General features: G+C 39.0%; 1 protein-coding gene across 13 annotated transcripts in view; it reads right to left on the reverse strand.

Moving 5' to 3' along the window:
* Positions 1-27918, reverse strand: part of LOC133523492 (dynamin) — a 58303-nt gene that overhangs the window by 9068 nt on the left and 21317 nt on the right. For 3 of the 13 annotated variants that reach the window (XM_061859124.1, XM_061859192.1, XM_061859133.1), the window contains exons 4-17: positions 23524-23727; positions 22121-22313; positions 12606-12815; positions 12024-12231; positions 11564-11701; positions 10662-10819; positions 9826-9870; positions 9126-9232; positions 8320-8507; positions 8060-8179; positions 7808-7822; positions 3361-3570; positions 2891-3125; positions 2665-2818 (exon numbers count right to left, since the gene is read on the reverse strand). In XM_061859124.1, coding sequence (XP_061715108.1) covers positions 2665-2818; positions 2891-3125; positions 3361-3570; positions 7808-7822; positions 8060-8179; positions 8320-8507; positions 9126-9232; positions 9826-9870; positions 10662-10819; positions 11564-11701; positions 12024-12231; positions 12606-12815; positions 22121-22313; positions 23524-23727 — 2185 coding nt within the window. Of the gene's footprint in view, positions 1-173; positions 1590-2664; positions 2819-2890; positions 3126-3360; positions 3571-7807; positions 7823-8059; positions 8180-8319; positions 8508-9125; positions 9233-9825; positions 9871-10661; positions 10820-11563; positions 11702-12023; positions 12232-12605; positions 12816-22120; positions 22314-23523; positions 23728-27918 lie in introns of those variants that run through there. The other 10 variants (XR_009800245.1, XR_009800243.1, XM_061859164.1 and 7 more) reach the window with 7 other exon arrangements.

Below are 27918 nucleotides of genomic sequence, written 5' to 3' on the forward strand. Positions count from 1 at the left end.
CAACTGTGAATACAGTAATCATATTTTCATATACGCGAGACAATCTACATTATACAAGAAGATAAACTACTGCTAAAGCGGATATTCTGTGCTACCACTACGATTAGTTCGATAAAAAATGCTCTACTTTGAACTCGCGTCGCGTTCGCCGATCTGGCGGGAAATAGAATTACTTAACAATGACCTTACAGTTAATGAAAAGACGGAAGAAGTTTTGAAGACCACACACAAATCAATGTGCATAAAAATACATGCAGTGATATCACATAATATATGATAATTATCCAAGAATGACTCCAAGGAAAATACTTTTCTAACAATACTATTGTAACATGATTAAAATAAAAAAAATAGTAAAATGCTTAAAAAAACATAATGCAATCTCTCTTTGTTTCCTCGTTTTCTCCGCGAAATGTAAGAGAACAGTGTATATATATTCATGACTCTTAACATGTCATGTTAGGCTATAATCTAGATATCTCTCTGAAAGCAGCCCTATTGAGCGAACCAGTATCGTTGTGCACACAACCAAGAGGTGACCGAACAATACAAACGTATCAATTTATCGCTATTGTCTTGTCACTATTCGGTGAAACAAACAGGACATTGCTCTTGGCTGCCGGAGAGCTTGAAAGCAAACATGTATTTATGTAAGTATTTGTATATATATGTTTGAGTACATGATAAATTCACTATTCATTTAATAATCTTTGGAAGCAATATTTTTCAGACGTATCATAAGTATAGATCGTATTATAACTAATAAATATTGTATGTAACATATGTATATTTATTTTCTAGGTTTCCGGGCAGTTGTTAACTTACTACATTTATTGCGATGTATTATTATTATTATTAATTCACTGCTTGCTACGTTAACTCACAACAGACAAATTATTTGACAATGTTAATTCTTAAACTGATGACCAATTAAACATAAAATGCTAATGTTACCGAAATATTAATTATTATTAGTGCATGACCAGAGCCAGAAGCACGCTAGCGTTTATCGCGGATATAGGCACCCAGCGTTTTTAGACCCGTATCAATAACAGTACCCAAAGCTTGAGCGCTGTCTTACTTAAAAACTTGCGTAAAAGCATTCCCGCGTGTATGTATACTGTCCCTACGTTCTGACTCAGGGGGTTTTCATAAAAAATGGTACTATTTACTTTCTCGAAAAACCATTAACTACTCGGTTATTTCGACTCTTGAAACGAAACGACTTGATTGAAACGAAGAAGTGTCCCCAGTTTTGGTTGTCAGTTTTGTGACGGTCCAAAAAATGTATGTGAAAACTGACGTTTTGTGATGCATTTTCCATTTTAAATCCCTAGTCCTCCTAAATCAAAGTTGATGGTTTTTCGTAAAAAATAAATGGTACACTTTTAAAGGAAAATGTCCCTAAATCCATCATTAGTCACGTAGGGAAGTGCGCTAGCGTCCTTTGGCCTCGTGAAGATGTGTCTTAGAAAGTAATAGAACTGTACTAAGTTAACAATCACGTCAGAGTTAGTACCTTTAGGTTCGTACGTAACTTAAGTTAGTTAGTTAGTGGGCAGACGACGGGCTGGCTCGCTTAACGCCGCCTGCGAAAACAACCACACACTCAACTTTTGAAAATGTTTGCGCTCAATTTGTAGAACACACTTGATCGACCTTTGAATTCAGTCACGAATGCATTATTTTTATCATTACTGCTTTTAGAATTGTATCGTCTCATTTTCGCATAATTACTATGACGTGTTGAAGAGGCCTAATCAAATATGTACCTTAGCACAAACTATTTACATAACCAATTATATAGCACAAAATTCATATTATATGCACTATTTCATAAAATTAAATATATTAATATGTTATAAAATTACATATGCTAACACGATAAGCTGATATTGGTATATAAAAGATACTAGATACACCTATTTATACATATTATGGCTGTTACATCACCCATACAAATGCCTCAAAAAGCGAAGCTCGTGTAAGTTATACGAGAGAAGTTAAATCCTTACTTTTAAGTAAATCCATTAAACAAGACACCTTTCCATTACCATACAACCAAGCAAGTTTCTTTAGTTTACGTTAAAAAAAGTTCGAATTTCAGGTGATTCAAATTAGCAAACTACTCATTCTCAGTAACTCGTTAAATCAAGAATCATATAAGTTCTAAATCCCAGGCAAGTAACTCTCAAATGCAAATGCACCTCCACCAATAAGTTCGATAATGTTTAGCACTTAATGTGCTTCAAATCTTATGACAAACTGGGTAATAATGAGATTTATTTATTTCCAAGAAAATATTCTTAATCAATTAAATAGTTTATATGTCATAGATTAACATAAATCATGTGATTTTTTTTTTAAGTGTGAGAGCCAAATCAACAAATAAAATCTATACTTGAAAGCATAATATCACACAATTCAACCTCGTAGTAGGCGACGCCGTGCAGACGGTGACAGCCTTACGTGTTTTAATAGCTACAGGCGTTTATAGCTCTCAACATGGAATTATATAGCGCTCGTCTTTTACTGGTGCATGGTGTGTTTGGACTAAATTTCAAGTCATAATTTATGATTATGACACCTATGTAAAAAATTATGACACCGAAACTTGACAATGTAAGGAGAGCGGTTTCCTAGTCAGTAAGCATTTGTACTCACGTCGGTATGAGCGGGGCAGGCAGGCCTCCGCCGGGCTGTGGGCGGCCGCCAGGGGGCGGCGGCGCCGCTCCGCCAGGCCGCGACGGCAGCGGGGGCGCCGGCCGGCCTGTGCCTGCGCCGGGCGGGGGCGGAGCACCACGTTGTCCCATAGAGCCTGCAAATGTATATTTACATGATAATTCGTCCGCAGACCTGCTTCAAGTTGACATGTTTAGTGAAGACTTACCTTGCTGAGCAGGCGCAGCGCGCCTCGGGCCGCCGGGCGAGGGCGGCGACAGGCGCGGGTTGGAGTCGAGCCGGCTCTCGAGCCAGTCGTTCTTGACGGGCGGCGGCACGGGCGTGCTCACGGTCGCCATCGACACGTCGCCGATGATGTGCAGCGCCTCCTTGCACGCGTGGTACATGCGGAGCATCTCCTCACGTTTCAGCGCTTCCTCGGGTGATTCTTCCATCATTTGCGACTGAAAAACACGTTCACATTAAGATATAGTCGGGTGCTGATTGGTCAGTCAAAATGGCGACATATTTTTGGCATATCTTATCTTAATATTATTTTAAAGTTATTGGCGGCCCTGCGGACCGGGGATCCTTTGTGTAATTACCCCTTAAAGAGCTACCTTGTGCCTCCTCAAGAGCCCGGAATATTTTTGCTCTTGGGAATGCACATGAAAGTATTCATTACTCTTTCCACCGTACCTGATCACCGGACGCGTACAAATGCGCCAGCAGCTCCCCGTTGATAAAATCTTTGGCGTTGTTGATGATCATCATCATGATCGTCTTGGGCACGAGGTCGCGCGTGGTCTTGGTCACGATGCGCATGTACGAGTCCACCAGGTTGCGGATGGTCTCCACCTGCCGCTCGAGCTGCGGGTCCATGCTGCTGGAGCCGCCGGTGTCCGAGCTCTGGAATAAACCGTGTGTCACGTGAGATAAACAAATATTTTTAGTTTTTGGGTGAACTTCAGCATATTTACAGTTCCGTGGAACAAATGAAGAGTACCCTTACGCATAAAACTCCCTTATTATCGATGTTTGTAAGTAATTGAAAAAGGGCACTGCCGTCAATATATTACTGAATATTTCACGACAATATACCGTCAACAAGTCGCTGTGGGCCTCAACCCTGCATACGATACCGTTACCAGCCACATCTACCAAAACTATTTATGAGTCGGACAAGATCATGCGATTGCTGGTATATTGAGATGGCATTTTTATGGCATTATGCGTAAACGTTCAACTCTTATGTTTGTTCAGTGTGTTAAGTTTGTGTTTACCGAATTGTAAATGGGAGATGAGCAAAGAAAAGTAATCGTTTACACAAAAAATCCTAGATAGTTTTCATTGGTCATGAGTGTAGATTGCGTGCTAGTGCCGTCTATATACACGACAGACCATAAGCGTCTTCAATGGCCACATATCTATACGAAACCGTTTGCACCAAAAGGCTTGGTGCTAAAGTACTGTTCTAGCCTAGTACCGTAAAATTGCTTAAGAAATGTTTTGGTATTAGGTCGCAGTCAGTTATATGGGAGTGACGGGAACGTGAATACATTATCCATTAGAGAAAAAAAAAACAGAATATCGTAACATATCGTTGAACAAACTGCAGACCTCAGCAGAAGTACTTATGGTGTGTATGACAGCAAAAGTACTTCTGCTTCAGATCAATAGTCGGTAACTAATTCGTACGTTTAAATTTAAATATGACAGTCATATGAAAAAATTGCTAAAGAGTTACAGGAGATTTCGTTACCCCCGCAACAAGAGCCACTCAAGAGCAAAGCAACAAAAGCACATTGCACTCTTTATATGGTAAAACCTATAAAGAGTGTTGTGAGTTTGTTCCTTTAGTAAACGAAATCACGACAACAACAAACAAATCAATAATATTTGATCCTTTTGCACAAAATTAAAAGTAACCGAACCTAACTTTTTTGCAGTCAACCATTGGTTAAAATTTGTTCTAACAGTTTCAAAATACGTACTAAAGTTCGCTGGCCGTGGGTAGTGAGTAAGCGTGTAGGTGGAATCAGTAAGCTTAAAGGTACAACTACACACTCAGGGCAGGGATGCATCATACTCTTACTTACCACTCACTCAGCACATACAAATCTAAAAGCTGTAATAGACGGGTGTACCGGACCGCGACCTTGGACCGGTAAACATAAGATCTCCCTCGCTCTCACGCAGCTGTGACTGTCCTCAACGGACGTACGGCGGACCACTTTCCACCCTATTGAACAGGCCTCGTACCGGACCGACGTCACGGTCCAGTACGCCCGTCTGTTACAGCTATAAATCACACAAGTTATATAAAAACCATATAAACAACTGTAAAACCATAAAAAACAACTGTAACACTTTAAATATTGCAGCGAAGTAAATAAAGACGTAACCAAAAGAGATGGTATGATCCGTACGATGTTGATGATCCATGAATGTTTCTTTATTACGGTCGGCTTTTTATGCATCCTCTCAGTATTTTGAGAATAGACGATATATAACAATTTGATGGCCACGTATTTATTCCTCTGGTAATGACAAAATGCTCATCAATTTGTACAAAATAATATCTAAAAAACTCTTTTAGAAACCGTGATTTATTGCCTAATTTAATAAATTAATCATAAAGGCATTTATTTATGTACCATGTAATAGGTTTCGAAATCTCTGCGACGCGCCGAATATTCCTCACCACACAAGCCTTAAACAACTACATTATTTGCTAGGTACGGCGACACTTGATGCCTCAAAATAAGGAATGTAACTTGTTTCCATCATCTTTAAAATCACCCGGTCTGTTCCTGAACAGGTCGGAATTAGGACAAACAAGAAAGCGAGGCAGCAAGCGTTATACGGACAGCGTCAATAGTGGCGGATAAAACAATGCGCTAAAGGTATATTTTCACCATACCAGATAATTAAACTTCCTTTATTCTCTGAAAACTGATGATGTTGCATTTTATCCACAAGAGTGGCAAAGTAATTTCATGCCAATTTTGAGTTTTTTACTAATGTTAACTAGAGGAATTTACATTTAAGAATTATTAATATTTAATAGCGTTTATTTGGATTTCATTTGCAATTTTGTGTGAATTTTCTTCGCGTTTGTGTGAAAAAGAAAATGTGTTTCACTCGTTAGCAACGTTTGATTAACTCTCGTGCTTTGAACAAGTTCAAAAACCCTCGCAACGCTAAGTTTCTACTTTTCGAAACACTCGTTGCTACGCTCGTGGTTTCAATTTGGAATCTTTAGCTTCCTAGGGCATCAATATCAACCACGAAGAGTTAATAAACAACTTTGCCTCCTTGTAATATCAATTATTTTTCCTATAACAATTTTCCAATAGAGAGATATCGCTACAGTTCGTATTCAAAAGCATCGTCCACACTCTTAATTGCAAATTCATATAACCTTTAAAACCCCATCATACAAAAAATTGGCAGTTGTTTAAATAAATCGTGAAGAAAATACTTTTGTTTTGAACCAACCAAATTCAACCAGAATTTAATTTTTTTACAAACCATAAGAAATGCAACTCTGTTCCAATTGAAAATTGTTTAAATTACATTGAAGTAATTAGTACCACGGGTAGGACCGAGGGCCTTACGAGGATAAAGCTAGAGAATGGTAGATACTTCTAACGCGTAGTCACATCGGCTACTATTGATGATGGCTGTGCTAAGTAATAACACGCTCTGCTAGCTAATCTAAATGACTAAATGTTAAAGGCAACTCCCTCGGGCAGAGCACGTCTATGTGTATATCACTTTTACAAGATTATAAATTGACACAGCTGTCGTCTCAAAAAATGGGAAACATTGGCTATACACAGAAACACACTGCTAGCGGTCCATAAATAGGAAGCATAATTATTTATTATCTGTATAGTATGTAAGATAGTTTTCTGAATCTTATTATAAAATATTCCAATTAGCAGTTCATTGTTTATTTGTATTTTTGTACGCTGTTAAATAAGCGTATACTTGCTAAAGAACCTCCTCTCACGATGCATACCTACGTGTCTTCTTTTTGGTAGTATATATGAATGAATAATAATTTGGAAATAAAATGCAATGAATTATATTATATAGCATAAGGTCATATAAAAATAAAATACGGAAATGTTCTCATTCCAGTGCAGCAGTTTGGCGAGTTCACACATCAGGCTCAATGTCAGCAGAATATACTCACGGAGGCTTTCCGACCCCCCGACAAACCAGAGAAAGGAAATAACTAAAAATAAAACAAAAACATAAATCAAACGAAACAAAAATAAAAACAAGTAAGTAAATAGAAAGTTAAACCAAAGTCAGCCAAGATCTAATGCACGGCAAAAAATTATGTACTTAATTGGAATCTTGAATTGATAACAAGAGGTGACGATTTCAAGAGCAATCCCCAGCAAACCAATTACTTCAGAAACCGAATAGAGAAAAAGATAGAGGCGCAAGTTGGTTCCAACTCCAGGTAACAAACTAGTAAGTGTTTAAATGTAATCTCACATATTTTTCAAATGGCGGTCAATAGGGAGCGTGCATGAACTGTAGGAGGCAGCACAGGAGCCGTCAGATTTTTGGCGCGTGGCGTAAATGTAACGTTTATTGTTCCGATGTAGCCCACAAGATGGCAGAACCTACTATGCACAAGAAAACACGTGACGTGTGAATATACATGTTTATGGTTCCTATTTAGGCCACAAGATGGCAGACCCTCCAACGCGCACGGTCCCTATACTGACACTGCAAGTTTCTCTAGCTACATATTTCTCTTTCCTTTTGGTCTTTTTATTTTGTTATGAATATAAGTTAGTTTAATGAATGTTTGTCCCATTATTAAACTTAACGACTTCATGATATCCAATGAAATGATGGAAATATAGGAGTTTCAAAAGAGGTAATACAATAAGTGAACACTCATAAGAACATGCTTTCACTATGCAAATATTTCGAGAAGTCGCCTAGACCCCAACAAAGTGGATTCAGGAAAGCACAAGACAACACTAGTATTCTAATAAAAAACGAAATAAATAATATAGAAATAAATCTTGAAAGTCACTACGTTAACATTTAAAATAAGGGTGTCGGCTTAGCATGAGTTACATGGAGCGTATTCGTGTGTGGCGCGTACACAAACCTCTGTTCCTTCACCCTGAATAGCATGGCAAAACATACATCAACGTTAAAAATAAAACGGACATATATGCTGTAATATCAAGTAGATACATGACAATACATTCAAGATATGTTATTATAAATGCTTATAAAGCAACAATACACTTAGATATGATTTCATCAGGATCGGGGCACACTTGAGGACTGATAAAATAAAAATATTAGTAAGAATAAGACAGGAAGGACACCGAGCTACAACGACATACGCACTGACCTCTTCGCCGTTCGCTGCCTCCGATGTCTTTTCAGGGTAGACGCCGGCGCGTAGGAAGGACGCCTTCCACGAGTCCACGTCGTCCTGGGTCTCGCATGACAACTCCAGCTGCTTGTAATCCTGCACACATACAACAGTTTCAAACTCTGGTCGAGATATTCACGTTAATCTGAATGGGCCACATAAACACACTGCGAGTGCGCCACTATGAAAATAATGAAATACTTTGCAGCGGTCTCCCAGTGCGTGGTAATATGTACCTTGTAGACGTTCCTGCCCTCGGGGTTGAAGAGCGCGAACATGTGGCGGCGCGACATGAAGCCCTGCTCCAGGTCGCGCAGCTTGAGGCCGTCGAGCGGCAGCATGTATTTCTTCTCGCGCTCCTCCTCGTCCTTGTACCACGAGATGCTTTCCGACGTGAGAACGAACCAGTAATCGCGGGAACCTCCTAGGGCAGAAAAAAACTAACATTCGTCCATAGCAATAGCTAGCTGAATAAAGCGCCCGGCTGTGCAAAGGAAGAAAGTGGCGTTAGAATGCAGTTTTAATGGCAATCTTTTCATCAAGTATATTGTCGATAGGGTTGAATATTTATGATAGTAGTCTTATTGACAGAAGGCAATTAGTACCTGTTTGGTTGGTACCCGTACAAAATAAAAGAGAAGATTTATCAAATTAGACGTAACAGACGTGCGAGCACAGATTTAGTTCGTTTAAATAAATGAGTTGAACTGGAGCCAACCAAATCAGGCATCCTAAAGATCGAGCCTGGGGCCTAGCCAAGATGAGAATCGTTTGCGCCGTAGCGAAACGTAACGCCTCTCTCTCTCTCTCTCTCTCTAAGTGATAGAAAGACATTAGCTACGGCGCAAATGATTGTCATCTTGGCTAGGTCCCCTGCTCTCGTTTTTTGCCACACACAAAGTTCATAACAAACGTTTTATTTTAAATACTCCCAAAATAAAAAATACTGCACATAGATTAGTCAAAGGAAACTTAGTAAAAAGCGCCAATCAGTATAGCTATAGCGCAGCGCACATTCCAGCCAACTGGTCGTGTGATATACCTTTCATGATGCCCAGGTTGTGTATGCACATGTAACCTTTCCTGATAACCTGGTTACCGAGCGCGCGGTGCCCCGACTTGGCCGAGTTCTCCGATTGGTTTTGAGCACTGGAAGAGAGACCGCAATATAAAAACACTGTTGCTATTTCACAAATCGTTTGTTATTTTACGGAGCCCAAGTAAATATACGTCCCTGGCGATGTCTAGATCAAACATTACAAGTATTAAAGTGACAGGTAGAAAAATTGGGATGTGTTCAGAAATTTTAAGAGTAAAACAGTAAAAAAAATCAGACAGTAAACATTTCACCGACAGCGAAAAAAAAGTTCAAATGACTGCCTCGCGAACGATTAACGGTTAAACCCTAGTAATATGCTGCGTACGGTCACATCTGAAAATATCGATACGGACAAAGTGCCAGAAATATGTGTACACTACCCTAATATATGGGCCATAAAGCCATGTATATATATTTTTGGCACTTCGGTCGTGTCGATGTTTTCAGACGCGACTGTACACTCGAGTGCCTTGATATATCAAGTATCATTGAATCTGTGTGTTGTGGATGAATAAACCTGTTATCACGCGATTTATTGGCCAATGAATTTAATAAACACTGAACGCATCCCACGAAATTTATATAAAATCTTTTGACCAGTCAATGTACCACGGACACCATTTCATTGGTCTCCATTACTAACCTAGAGGAGACGTTTTCTGCGTTCAGACCAGATCTAGCGTGAGACCTGTGAATTCGATCATCTTTGAACCTTATTACGGAAGAGGCAAAAAGTCACACTGAAACGTGGGTCAGTCTAGCGGGTGCTGTCTACAAATGAGTCACGAAACATAGTAACGTTTATAAATACAATTGCACACTTTTTGCTTGATGGAGGCTTGTTTTAGACTTGTTCCGCTGGTCAGTATTGATATCGGTCGAACGAAGGTAGCGCCATGCATGGTATAGTACGGCATGCGTTCGGTGCATGCGGTAAGCGCTGTCTACGCACGACTGTAAACCGAATTCACCGTCGGGAGAAGACAAAAACAAGCCTTACGTCAAAGGTAAAAAAAAATAGAAAGAAAGTCAGTCTTATACTTTTAAACAATAGTGAATTTGTTTGTGTTTAATTGCGTCTGTGTGCAACTTGTTACAAATAATGTCTTGTGAGTTTTGACTGGCTCTCTTGTACCCGATTACGAAAAAGATAAAAAGTGGATGGTGTGATTGTTGCATGAATGTCAGCAGGTGAATATTATGAGTACATATGTGGATCTTAGTTTATGTTAATTTCGTTCATAATCGGGGTTTTTAAGCTGCCTTGGAGCCTATCAACACGCTACTTAAATCAATATTCATTAACTATTTTAAACAATACCTATATCCAAACCCCGCGGCATCTAAAATTCGCTGATGCTATTACTAAAAATTCCCAGATTTAATTCTGGCCATTCTTAGATGACGTACAGAGCTTTTTGAAATAACTTATATTGTGAATGGTCCTAAGGTAGATGTAGTGAAGAGCAGCGTTCATACTTGGCGAATCCTATGAAGTCCTCGTGGTTGGTGTTCATGTAGGCGAGCTCGCAGTCGATGAGCAGCACGAGCTGGTCCTTGCACTGGTTCTCGCGCGAGCGCACGTGCGACATGATGATGCGCTCCGTCTCCTCGCGCAGGCGCGGGTAGCGCGACATCTGCCGAGAGCAAAACAGAATTACACTTGTACACTGTCCTAGTATGCGGCCAAGTTGTTAAGGACGCGAAGTATGTGACTTATGTCATGGACAAAAATTATGAACAGTACAAACTCAGCCACCTTTAGGAATTCCTCAAGGCCAAAGTGCAAACATTGAAAAAAACTAAGCAATATTAAAAATAAAGTGTATACGTACTCTGCCTTTACAGGTATCAGACAACCGGAAGTTTTTACCCGTATTCAGGTTTTTACGCTCAGGAATAAACACTGATTAACGTAAGATACCACAAAATAATATGTATTAATTATTGTCAATGTCTGACTAGTTTTCGGCAGAAAAATACCTCTGAAAGGAATGTGAGCATAGATACAATTACTGAGACGCTCTCACTGAATGTAAGCTATAACTTAAATAACAGTTCAACTGGCCCAATCTAACTGTTATCAAATATACTATACTCTTTAGGTATTTAAAAAAAGTAAACAAACAATTTGTACATTTTCGGGTAGTTCAAACATTTATTAGTTAACCAACCAAATACAAAACCGCCTAGAACTGTCACTGAACAACCTAACTTTAACCTACATTATTTGATCATGTAATGTTTTCATCTACCCTTAAATGGCTTCTTAAGCCAGTTGAGGGTAGATTTTGTTTACTTTTATTGAAATACCTAAAGATACAGAGCATGACAACTGAAGTTAGTGATGTACAGTCCAAATGTAATAGTATGTTACTTACCCTCTCAGTGCAGATGCGGACGACGTTGGAGAGCTCCTGCACGACGAGATCCACGCACTTGAGGCACGGCTCCTTCAGCCGCCCGATCTGCTTCTTCACGATGGCCTCGAACGCCATGTCAGGCGTGAACAACCCCACCTGCAACAATATGGAACCATTTCATTTTGCCTTATAAATGGTTAAATGACCATCAGCAGGTATCTCTTTACAATAAGATTTTCGGAAGTTCAGTTAACTGAATCTACGATTGTACCAAGTAAGAGTGCTGAGGTCCGATTAAGGACACCTAGAAAGTTTTGTATTGCAAGTGATTAGAAATGCTTCTAATAGCTGTATTCATGAATGAATTCATGCAATTTCACAGCTCGCTGTACGTCACCCGTTTCCGTGACAGGCTTTTGTAGCCTCTTAAGCTAGTTTCTCCAATCAACCCCATTTCAGTTTCCTAACGTCCACGTACCCTGATACCGTGGATATTCCGGATAGCGAAGGCGATCTCGCGCCGCAGCTCCTTCTCGTCGAACTCCATCTTGACGATCTCGAAGGGGAACCTCTCGTGGAAGAGCCGGTTGATCTTGGCGCCGCCCGACAACTCATTGGTGTTGATTTGTGCAGAGCCGGAACCCTCAATAGTACGCTCGAAGTCGGTTTGCAGTTGTTGTATCATTCTAGATGTAGGGAGTAAAACTTGTCTGAGAACAGTATTCAAGAACAATAATAATAGCGTAATAGAAGGATGAAAGAACGTTTTAAATATAAAATCATTCCCTACAAATTGTCTGGTAAAATAATTCTTAATCCAAAAGTTTTAGCTCTTCAAAATCTTTTTCAAAAAAAGGGGGATCAAATTCTTGTTGATGCCCTGTCCTTTCAGCCAGGTGATAATAGTGAAACGGTTTGTAACACATTCTACCAACGTGCCCAGTATGTAATTCACTTCTATAACAACATGCCTGTTTGGTAAATTAAAAAACAAAATGGAAATTCCATTATAGTGACCATGCGAAAGAATGTCAAGAAACAGTTGATAGAGTATACTCACTGCAGCATGGCCTTGGTCTTTATGGAGGGGTCGTCGGGCCGGAAGTGTTTGTACTGGTCGACATCCTTCTCCAGGGTGAGCAGCTGCTTCTGAAGCTTGTCGCGCAGGCCGGGCAGCGTGTCGCGGATGTGGTTGGTGAGCTGCTGGTTCAGCACGCGCTGCAGGTACGGGGTCCCGAGGCGGTCCGCGATGTGCCGGTATGAGGGGTGGCTAATGGATAAAACACAGAATTCAACTTATCCCATCAAGTAGCACACGTCAAGTGGATTTTATTTTAATGAATCAAATTTCAAATTTTATTGTCTTAACACATTCACTGCCGGGAACCCACCTGGTGGGCGCTCGTGAACTTTGTTCAGATGCCGGACAACCCACTGGGCGGGTTGTTTTGTACGCAGCTATAGACCACCGGTTTCTGGGGTAGTGCGCCGTTTTTTGTCTGGCGGAAGCGGTCAAGTACGCAGGAGATATTAAAGTGCACAAACGTACGCGCAAAACGCAGGTGCACATACTCATCCTTATTTTTCTTGACCCAGTGGAACGGAGACCGCTACGACCGGAGAAAAACTTGGATAGATGGAACAGTATTAGGTATGCAAAAGTTTCAAGGGGTCACAAACTTTTCCACGCTCCCTTGATCGCCTTCTACGATACCCACGGGAAGATATGGGGTGGTACTATTCTATTCCACCGGCACCACACTGAATGTGTTAATGGGTCCGGGAGCCAGTTTCTCAAATTTCAAATTAAATTGACGGAATGGGTCCGAGAGCCAGTTCCTCAAATTTCAAATTTAATTGACGTAATGGGTCCGAGAGCCGGTTCCTCAAATTTCAAATTTAATTGACGTAATGGGGTTATAAAGTCAGATGCATTCACTACAGCGACATTCAGAGAAATACACGTGTACAAAATGTACAAGGCGACATATTTCCATGAAATTGTGGCCTTCAAGACGCACTATGATAACATTACCAAGCTTAATTAGAAAATTTCTGACTTAATTAAAATTTAAGATTAAATGGAATGATAAAGGGCATAGTACGGTCGCCAAGCCGCTCCGAGGCCAGATTTAATTGACTCAGCTCGGCCTTACCCACAACCGGTATCAATGTGTTCGGACAGTTCTCCTGATCACCGTACATGCGGTAGTAAAGCGGAAAAATGGTGGAGGGGATAGTAATGACGTCACAAAGATGGCGGCCGGACCTATTCTTTTTGGCGGTGTATCTCGAAAACCACTTAACCGATTTTAATCATCGAGGTGTCAAATAATAGCTTATATTATGGAGATTATTTTCTTTTCTACAAACATTTACGTGAAACCTATAGGAAAAAAAATAATCACAAAAAACAGTTTTTTTATAAAATTATTATTTTTTATTTTGTAAAAATCTCCGTAAATATTAGCATTTCGCAAATTTTGTTTAATATAAAACATATTGCTTCATTATCAAGGAATATAATGAGCCTTAAAACATGCAGATCGAGTAATAAACAATGAAGCTACACTCATTTATTTGCGCATGGGTAACGATAACTGGCTTTTACCGGTCGAAACTGTGGTGACTGTTACGATACGTATTGAATGGAATTTATAGAGTATCGGTTTTAATTACTGAAATTATAATTAAAATTATAAAAACCAGACACAATAATGTTACCTTACTTCGACGTTTAGTCTCTTTTTTCGTCTTAATCATAGGTAGGTACATATTTCTTTTTACTTAAAAATTTTATACAGGGTGAACTTTTAACCACCAGTCATACTCTGCGCAGCGACTTTATAGGTCATACTTAACAACTTTTACTATGGGACCAATTCCGAAATCGCGAAAAAAAATTTGACTGTCCCATATAAAGGTGCGACCAACTTTACCAGACCAACACTTTTCCAAACTGAGCTACAGCTGTCCGATTAAGTTAAGTACTTAGGACTAACTCTCGACAATAAACTCAATTGGAACAACCACATCAACAAACGGATAGACAAGGCGGGAGTTGTCTTCTGGCAGTGCAGAAGGATGATTGGTAAGAGGTGGGGACTCAACCCGAAAATTACCCTCTGGCTCTATAAGACGATAATCCGCCCCTTACTCTGTTACGGTGCTCTGGTTTGGTGGCCAAGAACAAACCTAGGCAACGTACGAGACAAACTACAAAGACTTCAAAGGCTCGCATGCGCGGCCACCACTGGCTGCACGAGGTCTACCCCGACTGCAGCCATGGAGGTCATTCTAAACCTTCCACCGCTGCACCTACACATACAGCAAGAGGCCAGTCTCTCAGCGGTAAGGTTGCGAACCCTCAAGATATGGTCTAACATCACAGGAGCTCTTCACACAAAATGCCTGGAAAAGGTGTATGACGAATTTCCAGTGCTTAGGTCAGGCACGGACCGGATTCACAAACAAGCTATCTTCGATAAAAGGTACAAAATACAGTTATATGAGGACGACAATCATGAAGGACTCAATCCCCGGGAGCTGAGAATCTTCACTGATGGGTCCAAAACAGACAGCGGATCGGGCTCTGGAACCTTCTCAGAAGACCTGAACATGTCGATCACCACTCCGCTAGGAGCCCATAACTCGGTATTCCAAGCTGAGTGCATGGGCATCATAAACGCGGCGCCTGCCATCACTGCAAGGAAGGTAGTAGGATCCTCCATCCGCATACTCTCCGACAGTAGAGCAGTCTTAATGGCTCTAAATAGCCATATAGTTACATCCAAACTTATACACGAATGCCACGAACGACTAATGGAGGTATGTCATAATAACAAGATCACCCTACAATGGATCAAGGGACACAGTGGATCCCGAGGTAACGATGCTGCGGACGAGCTTGCCAGGCAAGGATCGAATGCGGGGGCGATTGGTCCGGAACCGATTCTTCCGATACCATTTAGCAAGGTACGCTCAATGCTGCTGGCACGTACAGGGAAACTACACACAGAACACTGGCTGAACCAGACTGGATGCAGACAGGCAAAAGAAGCCATGCCTGGCATCAACGGAAAACTCACAAGGGCGCTCCTGCAACTAGGGAAGGTCCGACTGAGTATGGTAACCAGTGTCATAACAGGTCATGGACTATTTAACAAACATCTTTTCACAACAGGTGTCACAGACAGTCCCCTGTGCCGAGGTTGCATGGAGACAGAAGAAACAGCCTCTCACGTGGTGCTGGAATGCAGCGGAGTGACTCCATACAGGGCTAAACATCTCGGATCTCCGAGAGACCTCCCCGAGGTCCTACTCAACATCAAAGGTTTGATAGGATTCCTCGAGGAGCTGGGCTGGCAGGAATAGCCCACCCCCAACATATCACGCAAAATAGGCGCAAGTCGTCGAGTTGCGGAAAAATCGCCCGAATACAATACAATACAATACAAGGTGCGACCAGACCGCAGCTTAAAAAACGGTCACGATACGGAATCGCAGTGACGCGTCGTATGCGTACCGTTTTTGACGCATGCTCCCCACACCGCTGTTTAAAAAACGGTGACGGTACGGAATCGCAGTGACGTGCTTCACGCGAATCTTTTTTGTTCGCAAAACAGTTGCGTCTTTTACGTCACCGGTACGGTGTCTGCCATAAGATCTCCGTGTAATATTTTTAGCGATTTTTACGCAGTTCAATTTACGGTGCGTCAGCTTATTTTAAGCAGCGGTGTGGCGAGCATGCGTCATGGACCCGGGTAAGTCCTTAAACTACGTCCAAAAGAGAGGTATGGGCATTGTGAATGTCATCTCGCTTTGTGTGGTAGGGCACAGCCAGTGGGTGTCATTCCAGATCCAAATTTTCTTGCGTGATTCGGCATTGGTCCCATAATAAAAGTTGTTCAGTATGACCTGTAAAGTCACTGCGCAGAGTATGGCTGGTGGTTAAAATTTCATCTTATACCTATATTCGACACAAGTAGTAAGTACTTACAGACCAACTATGATACACATTTTGCCTGTATAGTGATACAGAGTGAATAAATTAATACCTGATTTAAAAAATAAAACAAAAATAACAAATAGCATGTTATTTAATTCAGTAATCACTAATCAGTCTTAAACAATGAACATCATACTTTTAGATTAGACAACAAAATGTATATTTATACTGTGTTTCGACTTGAAAGATTTTACTGCTTTAAAACATAAGACAAACCTACCAACCAAATGTATAAAAAAAAATGTTTTTTGTGATTATTATTTTCCTATAGGTTTCACGTAAATGTTTGTAAAAAGGAAATAATCTCCATAATATAAGCTATTAGTTGACACCTCGATGAATACAATCGGTTAAGTGGTTTTCGAGATACACCGCCAAAAAGAATAGGTCCGGACGCCATCTTTGTGACGTCATTACTATCCCCTCCCACCATTTTTCCGCTTTACTACCGCATGTACGGTGATCAGGAGAAACGCCCGAACACATTGATACCGGTTGTGGGTAAGGCCGAGCTGAGTCAATTAAATCTGGCCTCGGAGCGGCTTGGGGACTACTAATAGTAAAAGTTGTTCAGTATGACCTATAAAGTCGCTGCGCAGAGTATGACTGGTGGTTAAAAGTTCACCCTGTATAAAATTTTTAAGTAAAAAGAAATATGTACCTACCTATGATTAAGACGAAAAAAGAGACTAAACGTCGAAGTAAGGTAACATTATTGTGTCTGGTTTTTATAATTGTCATTATAATTTCAGTAATTAAAACCGATACTCTATAAATTCCATTCAATACGTATCGTAACAGTCACCACAGTTTCGACCGGTAAAAGCCAGTTATCGTTACCCATGCGCAAATAAATGAGTGTAGCTTCATTGTTTATTACTCGATCTGTATGTTTTAAGGCTCATTATATTCCTTGATAATTAAGCAATATGTTTTATATTAAACAAAATTTGCGAAATGCTAATATTTACGGAGATTTTTACAAAATAAAAAAATTTTTTTTTATAAAAAAACTGTTTTTTGTGATTATTTTTTTTCCTATAGGTTTCACGTAAATATTTGTAAAAAAGGAAATAATCTCCATAATATAAGCTATTATTTGACACCTCGATGATTAAAATCGGTTAAGTGGTTTTCGAGATACACCGCCAAAAAGAATAGGTCCGGTCGCCATCTTTGTGACGTCATTACTATCCCCTCCACCATTTTTCCGCTTTACTACCGCATGTACGGTGATCAGGAGAACTGTCCGAACACATTGATACCGGTTGTGGGTAAGGCCGAGCCGAGTCAATTAAATCGTGTTTCTAGAGGGCTTTTGAGATTTGGCGACCGTACTAGCAGTGTAGCTTGGGTCGGCTTATCGACAACTAACATAACAAGCATTCGTTATTGATTACCGGGAATTAAATATTTATGAATGCAGAATAGGGTAAACCACCCTGTTACGGATCAAGCATTATATATTAATAATGTGTAGTAACAGTTTTTCAAAGTCTGGATGCAAATTAATCATTCCGGATCCTAATCAGTTGTTTTCTCAACCAATTTTAAATAGAAAATATCTACATTTTAAGTTTTATTGTAACATTCAAAGACAAGCGTATTTCAACTTCGTGTCTGTAATAATTTGCAAATCAGAGTAAGTGGATACACAGATTTAATTTCAGGCAGCATTTATAAATAACGTCGCTTAAAAGCACGATATGTAGACAGCATTGCGTGGCATACATTAGAGTCACAAATGACGAGTGTTTCTACAGATAATAATAAGGACAGACGTATGACTGTACTTATGAGCTATGCCCGATGCAGGCACCGCGTTATCACTTGACCCCCACGAAATCAATCAATGAGTGGCGGCCAAGGTCACGCGCCGCGCGGGTTACACTCAGCTTCTGTCCTATTACATTTCTGTTGCGATCATTTAGCGTACTAAGGCCATACAAATGCCTCGGCGGTTGCAATGCTGAAGATTCACGTGATCGCTTAGGAAATCTCATTAGGAAATAAGCTGTAGATAAACTCGTTGCCTCTTAATTGGTTAACGATACGAGAAAAGATGAAGAAGCCTTATATCAAATGAGAATAATGTTTTTTTACGATACAAGTGCGGAAAGTAGGAAATTCGCACGTGTATCGTACAACGTTTTACAGTATATATGACCCTTTAAATTTACGACGCAGGCATGGAAGTGCTCATTCCCGCACCAGTGCGGGAAAGCAGCACCATATTATGTACTGTAATAGTTCTTTGTTTTACATGAGGGCAAAGTTGTTGTTTAACCGCTCGTGCTAATATTGATACCCGAGCAAGCAAAAGATTCCAAAATTCCACGAGCGTAGCGAGTGGTTCGAGAAGTGGAATCTTGAACGTTGCGAGGGTTTCAATGCACGAGGGTTAAACAAACTTTGCTTCCGAGTGAAACACACAATTTTTCACCACACCAACACGAGGAAACTACTAAGAATAAAATACCAAAAAATTCAAATTAAATCAAATCCTATCCAAATTAACGTAATAAAAAAATAATCATTCAAAATCATCATTTAAAAGTCAATTCTACTAGCTAACATAAGGAAACAGCTCAAAATTTGCATCTGATTACTTTGCTCCACATGTGGATAAAATACAACTTTCTTATTCGTTTTTGAATAATCAAGAGAGCCTTTACCAGTTGGTGTGGTGAAAAATATTTTATTTAAGCCACTAAACTTTTGATACAATATGGATTAGACCAAAATGTAGCAGCTTATTTGTTGTAGGGAAAGTAAGAAACTCTATAAATAAAATTAAAAATAACACGTGCATGTGTTTTGTCTGCTTTCAAAAAGCACATAATATCAGAGAGCAGTAACTAGCAACAAGCCTCTGATACAGGTCATAGAGTACATAACGTATCAAGTAAACGGAAAAGGGGCGGTAACGGAAATTTTTCTTAATTTATCAATTTTATCAAATAGTCGAAACAACAAGTTTTATTCTGGTAATATTTTACCTACATAAAACTTGCCGTGCCAAAAATCGATACCAAGGGAGTCATTAGTATTTCCTGTATTATGCATGTAGCTTGGCAGTGTGACGTAGACGGTAGTAGTCGAGAAATGTATCACAAGTTGTGTATACTCGACAAGCAAGTTTCGACTTGATTTCAGTGCAGTTAAGGTTCAAAGTATCAATACATATTATGTATTTAAGCGACTGTGTTTATACGAGCGTTTAATATTGTACCATTAACTACTAGTTAACTAGTTAGAGCAAGTCAAAACTGACAGTCAATGAAAAATCCATACGTGTCACAAGTCACAAGAATGACAAATTACACGTATTCTACCAAAGTTTTATTACTTAGGTACAATATAAAATGAAAATGACCCTAAATTGTATTAAAACCAAATAGTCGCGTGTTTATTTCGGAAAAGTAGGTGATGGCATTGACACTAAAACAAACAGGATGCTCTAATTGGATGTAGTTCAGCGAAAAGGATCTCATGCATTAAAAATATCCATTGTAATTACGACTTTCTGTCATAACCTTAGAGTTCCAATATAATAAAAAAAAACAGCAAGCATGAATGTGTTTTAGTTTTTTCACTAAATTACGTCCAAATGGCATGGCAACAAAATAAAATAAAAACATCAAAAGCGCTGCCACGTGTAACATTTCAACCAAATAAAATAATTAAAAAACTCACAAATTGTCACACGATTGCTAAGAATATGTGTAGAAAGATGTTACCGATACATTTAGGACTGATCTCACCCAGACCCGTCCTTTAACCTCTGTTTTCGCAAAGCAGTACACATCAATTCGCTTAGCACATAATAACCGAAATTGACGTACTACGGACGTTATGTGTTATTCTTCCAAAATTTACTAAAGAACTGTTTATAACACCTAAATGTAATCAGTTGCTAAAATTTCCTTACTGTTTTCCCTATGATTGCAGCCGCCGTCGACGACTCAAATCAAAGTTCGATTATGTAGAAGACTAATATAAATAATTATCCTAAGTACTGGTTTACAAGGGTTCTTGCCAAAACGGTTAAATGTAGAAAGTGGTTGTTGATAGTATGGAGGATGATGAAAGACAGTGATTTGCAAGATTATGATCAGTACAAAAGGTGGTTTAAATTCAGGTGCCTCTAATTGGCCGTGAGACAAAATATTTGGAGCGCTCCTATTGGTGCTTTTCAAAAAAACCTCCATCTTGCCGAGCCCGACGGCTGCGTGCTCAGCTACTGCATTAGGAATATATTGATTTTATAAAAATAAAAAGTTGCATTCCCAAAAGTAATGATCAACAAATGCGTTAGGACACGTTAAATTTTATAACATAAGGTTGTCATCAAACCAATTGTAAGATATGTTATTACTCATAGACAAACAAAAAATATTTACGCACCCTGTAGGCTTAGCACAGGAGCGCAGCGACAGTATCTCGCCCGCGAGATAAACCCGTCCCATTCAAATACAGTTAGAAAAAGACGAGTAGTCTATCTCGCGAGTGAAATACTATCGCGGTACTCCTGTCCTAAGCCTCCTGTTGAACAATACCATGGGACGATTCTAAGTAAAAGTTCTGTGGTCAAAATTATGAGGCTATTACCACCTTTTATTTTATAATTTTACTGGTTAGCTGCGGGCGTTTATTTCAATTTGTCTATTATAATTTCGTGTATACATAAGATCCTGAAAGACCCGATCACAGTTACAGACAAAGAAGATGAAGTACGCTTGTCGAAAGAGTATTTTTAAAGTATATTTTATGGCATAACCGTTAGTAACCCGACGTAATAAATATACAACGTATGTAGAATGATTGGAAAGGACTTGGGTGTTGCATGTGCCGCACGGCTACCACGGGAACCCTGACCCGCCACGGAAACTCAAAGTGACATTATAAATTTGTGTAATAATGTCCTATAATATTTATTTATTTATTTATTTAAACTAATTTCGTTCGTTACGATGAGCCCTTGTGCAACACTATGTTAAAGCCTGGCATAATTCTATTTGGTCCTAAGATAGTGTCACTACGAACAGCTTACATATGACAATAATGTACGTACATCAGTCTGTACAGTCAAATAAAATGTCAGCACCGGTTACATGGCTGATTCGAATGATGCGCAATCCTTTGCCCTTTTTTGATGTAAATTCTTTTTTTAATTCAAAATATTTTTTCTTGCATCTTTGGGAATCTTCAGGCATTTTTGTGGTCGTATGGCTTGCGTCGTGGTGAATCGTTTATAATTGCAAAATCTTGTCTGCTTCTTTACATTCGTGAGCGTGACATTCGATGACATTCAACATCTTTTGTCAAAGAGTAATCCTTGCCATTAAAATAAATTAGTACTTCTGAAAATCTACATGGCGAAGGCCAAATATAATCTTGCCAGGCTATAGCTATTATTATATTGTCATCTGTCACAAAGACATTTGTGTTTATTAGCACACATTGTAATCTAACTGAATTTTACGAATAAATATTTGCGTTCCTAACAAATTGTCACTTTGACAGTATCCCGTGGCGGCTCATGATTTTGCCTAGCAGGTACATACCTGAGGAAGAACTTCCTCTCAGCAGCGAGCGCGGCAGTAATGTCCTTGCGGCCGTCGATGTCTTTCTGCGAGCGGTTGACGACGCCGATGTACCCGCGGCGCAGCGGTAGCAGCTTGTTCTCCAGCACGTCGCGAGCGTCGGTACCTTCGTCCATCAGATCCAGCTTCGTGATCACACCGATCGTGCGCAGACCTGAAGGATGGCGAGTGTTATGTACGATTCACTTATACGGGTCAAGTGTATTTCGCGAGCTTTAAATTACTAGGCATGCATCTTTCGTAATCTCGGCCATTATAGTAGAAATCTCGATCGCTGATGTCAAAAACATTTATAACTTCTTTTATCTTGTGGGCGTCCAAATACTTAAATATGACATTACCATTTCATGCCAATATAGGTGCCCTTTACATCTCACATGTCAAAACAAGTAGGTATAGGTATACTAGTATTGTTGCTCTAGAATCCAAGCGCCTTTCCTTGCGTATTGGAAAATATGCCATCGCGTGTCCTAATTAGTAAACTTAACCTTAATATGGAACACTTCACGCCAATAAACAGGGGTGTCATGTGCTGACCCCTACAGTTCAGCAACGTTTCCAATAGAGAACCCTAAAAATTGGTATATTGTGCGTAAAATATGCCGCTGTGGGTTGCCAGCTTCATTGACTGGATAGAACCGGTGCCGTAGGTCGCGAGGCGTGGCGGTTCCGTGGCTACGCTTCAGATCCCTTCAAAGGTAAAAGCCGTATGCATGTTATGGCCAGATTACATGTATTCGATTTTAATTTTGGAAACTACATAATTATGTATCATACATATCTGTAGGAAATTAAAATTTAAATATTTTACGTCTACTCCAACTTGCCGGGTGTTTAAAATGCCTCTGTCTAGTTTATGATTAAGTATTCAAATAGTTGTTTTTCAACTTCTAAATACATGAAAGTGCAATAATAAGTCCAAGTTGGTTTTAATTTGCATCATTCCCAAAGTTTTGTAATTTTAAAAAATACCGATTTTTGCAGTTCAATAATTTATTAAATTCTAAAATATATAAATCTAAATAAGTTAAAACCGGCTATGGCAGAATATCCCAACTGGAAATTTTCCAAACTGCCGGATGGTCTGTGAAAGTACCTAATCGCGAGGAAACGCGAATAAACGCTAAAACCAGCGAGATAATTCTACGACCCTGTACCAAACAAAATAAATGTATTTTAATTTATTGGCGTTGTTTCTTATTATTATTCCATGTTATTAATCCATGACATATTTTTCTAAGTACCTTTTAAATCTGTTTAAAAAAACACCTGAAATTTCATAAAATTCGCGTTTCTATGGTACAGACAATATCACATTAGACTATTCCTTTGAATGTTCCAAAAGAGACAACTTAGAAACATACCTTGTGGGTCAACTTCTTTGGCAAGTTTGAGAGCATCGCTATTAGCCAGATCGGTGTTAGCCGGGGTGACGGCGAGGATCAGGCAGGACTCCCGCCGGATGAACTGGAAGATCATCCCCTTAATCTGGGCTTCGATGTCGACCGGCTGGTCGCCGATGGGCACTTTCGTCAGCCCGGGCAAGTCGATCAGCGTCAGGTTAAGTACTGGAAATTATACGTGTGGGTCAGAAATAGTCACGTAGTTCGATCTTCATCGAAAAACAAGGAATAAATATTTAAATCTTGTCAAAAATATATTTTTTCAACAGGCACGATTGCACTAAACTGTTGGAAGCAGGACCTTGAAATATCAAAGATATTCTTCAAAAAGAGGAGCGCCACTAAAAGATTTTTTTTTTAATATCAACATTAAGGAAAAAATGTATTGTAACGTTTATGACGAGTTCTACGCGGACAAAGTTGCTGGCTAAGGCTTGTAAATAGTTTTTACAACAAGGGCAGAAAATATCCCATTTTAGCCGAGGCAATTTATCGGTCATTAGTAGGAACCATGATTCGAACTTAAAACCGCCCGAAAGTAAAATTATCTTGACAGCGAAATAACTGTCTACATATTTCACATCAATATTGGAACATTATGTATCAATATTATTATAATTGCTTTTGCCTTTTCAATAAGAATGTCGAGCTTATTCATATCAGAAATCACTGCTTGGAACTCTCACAAGACTTAATACAGATATTAGAGTTCTAGTTAGAGTATTGTAGTACAAGCCTTGAACCAGAACGGTGTTATTTTGTTGAACTAGTAATTACAATAATAACCGTTGATCGTCACGACTCCGTCATCCAAGATAAGATATCTCGCCCGGTATTTTATAACATAATAATACCCATGACTAAGTACAATGTATTAAATTACCCACTATTTGTTTAATTCCAAATAATGAATATAAATATCAAACTGGGGTTTACAAATAAAACTACAATTTAAATCAAACATGTTTTTTACTATTTCAGACAGAGTAAAACCATCGGACAGACGGACAGAGTAAACCATCTTTCACTGGAAACCAAAATAACAAAGTATCCTGCCGCTTAAAAGTTAAGGTTACGAGTATTTTAAGACCAGGCGTTTCAACATATTTTGTATCAAAAAGTGTTGATATACTAAATTTGATTAATTCTAAATTATGAATATAAATATCAAACCCCAGTCTACAAATAAAACTACAATTTAAATCAAACATGTTTTTTACTATTTCAGACAGAGTAAAACCATCGGACAGACGGACAGAGTAAAACCATCTTTCACTGGAAACCAAAATAACAAAGTATCCTGCCGCTTAAAAGTTAACTTTTAAGCGGCAGGTTACGAGTATTTTAAAACCAGGCGTTTCAACATATTTTGTATCAAAAAGTGTTGATATTTAAACAAAGTGTATTCAAATGTCATACATATATCAAATCAAAATTGACTTCTAAGCAGCGGGCTTTTATACCATAGAATAGATATTGTTAGGATGTTAATATTTGGTATTTTGCCTACAATAGAAGAAGCCTGTTTCGGCAAAAATAAACTAGAACGGGATAGGATAATTTCAGGCTTAGTCAGTTGTAAGTTTATTATTTACTTTGTACATAGTAAATAAGCAGTGATTCATGGCCAGTGCTCAGGAACTTGATATAGGGGAGCTGCGCTGCCCGTAGCGCGAAATGTACAATACACACACAAACCAATATAATGTATAAAAACACAAGCTGTGGAAGTAAGTACGGTATTGATCAATCATCGTAAAGTCACTTCACACATACTATTTGTAATAGAAGAATATTCTTACTCTAGTATGTTATTGACACAATGAAAAACTAGGTTTATAGGTTTCCTTTTTTTTTTGATATTTCAATACAAAATGTTTTTTTAAAGCGAAACCTATAAACCTAGAATATATTGTGCTGAAGTGATTTTTTGAGATTTTGTTAGTGGAAAACGTTTTCTCACGAAATGGAATTTCATAGAAAAGGTACCGTTATTTCGCTAGGATTGCAATACTATTCTTCCCTCTTAAGGTTTCGTACATACAATGCCATACATATATAGTAGTATCATTTATTGTACGATTTTCCCAATCACATTCATTGATGTTGAAGTGACCCTGCTGAGTAGTATGACGTGAGGATATGGAATGGGTCCGAACATATAAAAATGTTGTAAATTATACATCATGGCCGCACGCAGCGACCTACATATTAAGCAGACGTAATGTCTTCATTAAATGCATTCTATCCCCATAACGATGTCCAAAATGAACATGAAGAGACGCTGCGTCATGTTGCCCCTGTCAAATAAATCTGCTGGAAGGTTATTGATCGAGGAGTTAGGCGCCCAGGCACTTATTATTTCGCCACTTTATGAAGTAGTTAGAAGCCACGGAACTGACAGGAACACACTCAACTGGCCATGCACCAGTAGACCTTATCTCGTTACAATAACGCATACTAATGGTCAGTTTACTGTGACGACCATGGCTCTGGGTCTCATCTAGAGTGTGTGATTGTCGGGCGATAAAAACTCGACCGTCGCCCCGGAGTCATCAATATATATGTAGCGAATATAGACAGACAGAGGTGTCAGTGACATCCTACGCACTCTTTGTAGGTGCATCATAAAATTCATAAATACAACATCTGGGTAGCCGAGAATATTCCGCTAGTATTTTTTTTTCTAAGGATTAACTCAATACAGATAATTGATTTTTATATTTTAACTCCCATTTCTAGCTTTTTTGTAGCTTTAAAGGTACACGAGAAATCTGATCTCGACAAAAACAGAGTCGACGACCTTCAATGCATTTCAACACTAATCCTCGAGCCATACAATGAAATCATATTCATATTCTGTAGCACCAAGCCCAAACACGGATGATAGATTTCAAGTCACTGAGAAAATCTAATGTACACAACTCTCTGAATCACACATAGATAAGGCCGATTAGATAAAAAAATCACATTTGGCCGGTACTTGCAGCGTTCCAATACTTAGATCCGCAGGAAAGTTGGTACGATAATGATTCTTACGAAATACGAATGAGTCATGTGTATTAAACAGACCTCACGATTTTTATTAGATAAATTAATTGAGGATAAGTTTTCTTTGTTCCTAGATTACTGAAGCCGAAAATTGGGTCAAATTAATTCCGAATTCGTGATCTTTTGTCTCATTGGACGTACTCGAGTTATATCCATTTTTCTTTAAAAAATACGTAACAGTTGATTTAAAATTTAAAAGTCCCTCTACGCTATAGGCTAAAAATGCCCTACATCATTTTGGAAAACAGCTCTCATACTCTTCAAACTGCTAGACCGATTTGTATCAAACATACCTAATAAGACTAATAACCTCCGCAAGGAACCTCGCTATCACGTAAAAAAATCGCATCGACATCGGTGCATCCGTTGGAGAGCTACGGTGCCACAGACAGACAAGACATTGGCATCAAACATATAAAACCCCTCTTATTGCATCGGGGGTTAAAAATATTCTTATAAAGTAAAAAAATAAAACGAAAACCTGTAGGAAACTTACACAAGCTACTGAGTTTTTTTCTTATTGAGTGATTTTGGTAGCAGTCCGGTTTCGAACCTACACAATTTACTGACACCCTAAATAACGCCAGTGAATGGCACCCAGTTTACGCAGAAATGTATTAGCATAAGTTATATTAGTAACAGTGCCGATGACAGATTCGCTATGTGCACGACTGTCACGCAACCTAGCAGCCGCAAATCTAGGTAATGTAAATTCACTACATCTTATAAAACAACTCCAAAACTAAAAACTACTGAACGGATTTTTATACGACTTTGATCTATCAATAGAGTGATTCTTGAGGAAGGTTTAGGTATATAACTTGTTAAGGTTTTGTGTAAACTGGTTGAAATATAACGATGTTGTCCGAAAAAATCACACTGGCTAGGTGCTTTAATCGAAAACGCTGCCTAATCCGTTTGAGCTATAAAAACACAATGTATGGTCGGTTAGTCCCTCTTTTATTGGTCTACAAAAAAGTCCGCGATGGTGTATGTCTATCTTTTAAGAAAAATTTACTATACCCATTTTTAACATATACATAAAGATCACCTAATATGTGGTATTTGCAAAGTTTACATGGATACAGTATTAATAATTATCAAATTAAATACTTTAGTTGTATTAAGCATTTCATACAGATTACAATGGTCCCTTACACCATACAATTTAAATGAATATTTCTGGAGTAATCTTAAATTAGTTTCATTTCGAGCCATATAACTTGTAGGAAATGTTAAAGACTATCCGCAGTTAGTTCAAATTTTTACCACCTCATGCGCTGGGATAGCTTTAGTTACCCCCAC

This window comes from Cydia pomonella, chromosome 1 (genome assembly GCF_033807575.1).
Source record: "Cydia pomonella isolate Wapato2018A chromosome 1, ilCydPomo1, whole genome shotgun sequence".
Taxonomy (NCBI): domain Eukaryota; kingdom Metazoa; phylum Arthropoda; class Insecta; order Lepidoptera; family Tortricidae; genus Cydia; species Cydia pomonella.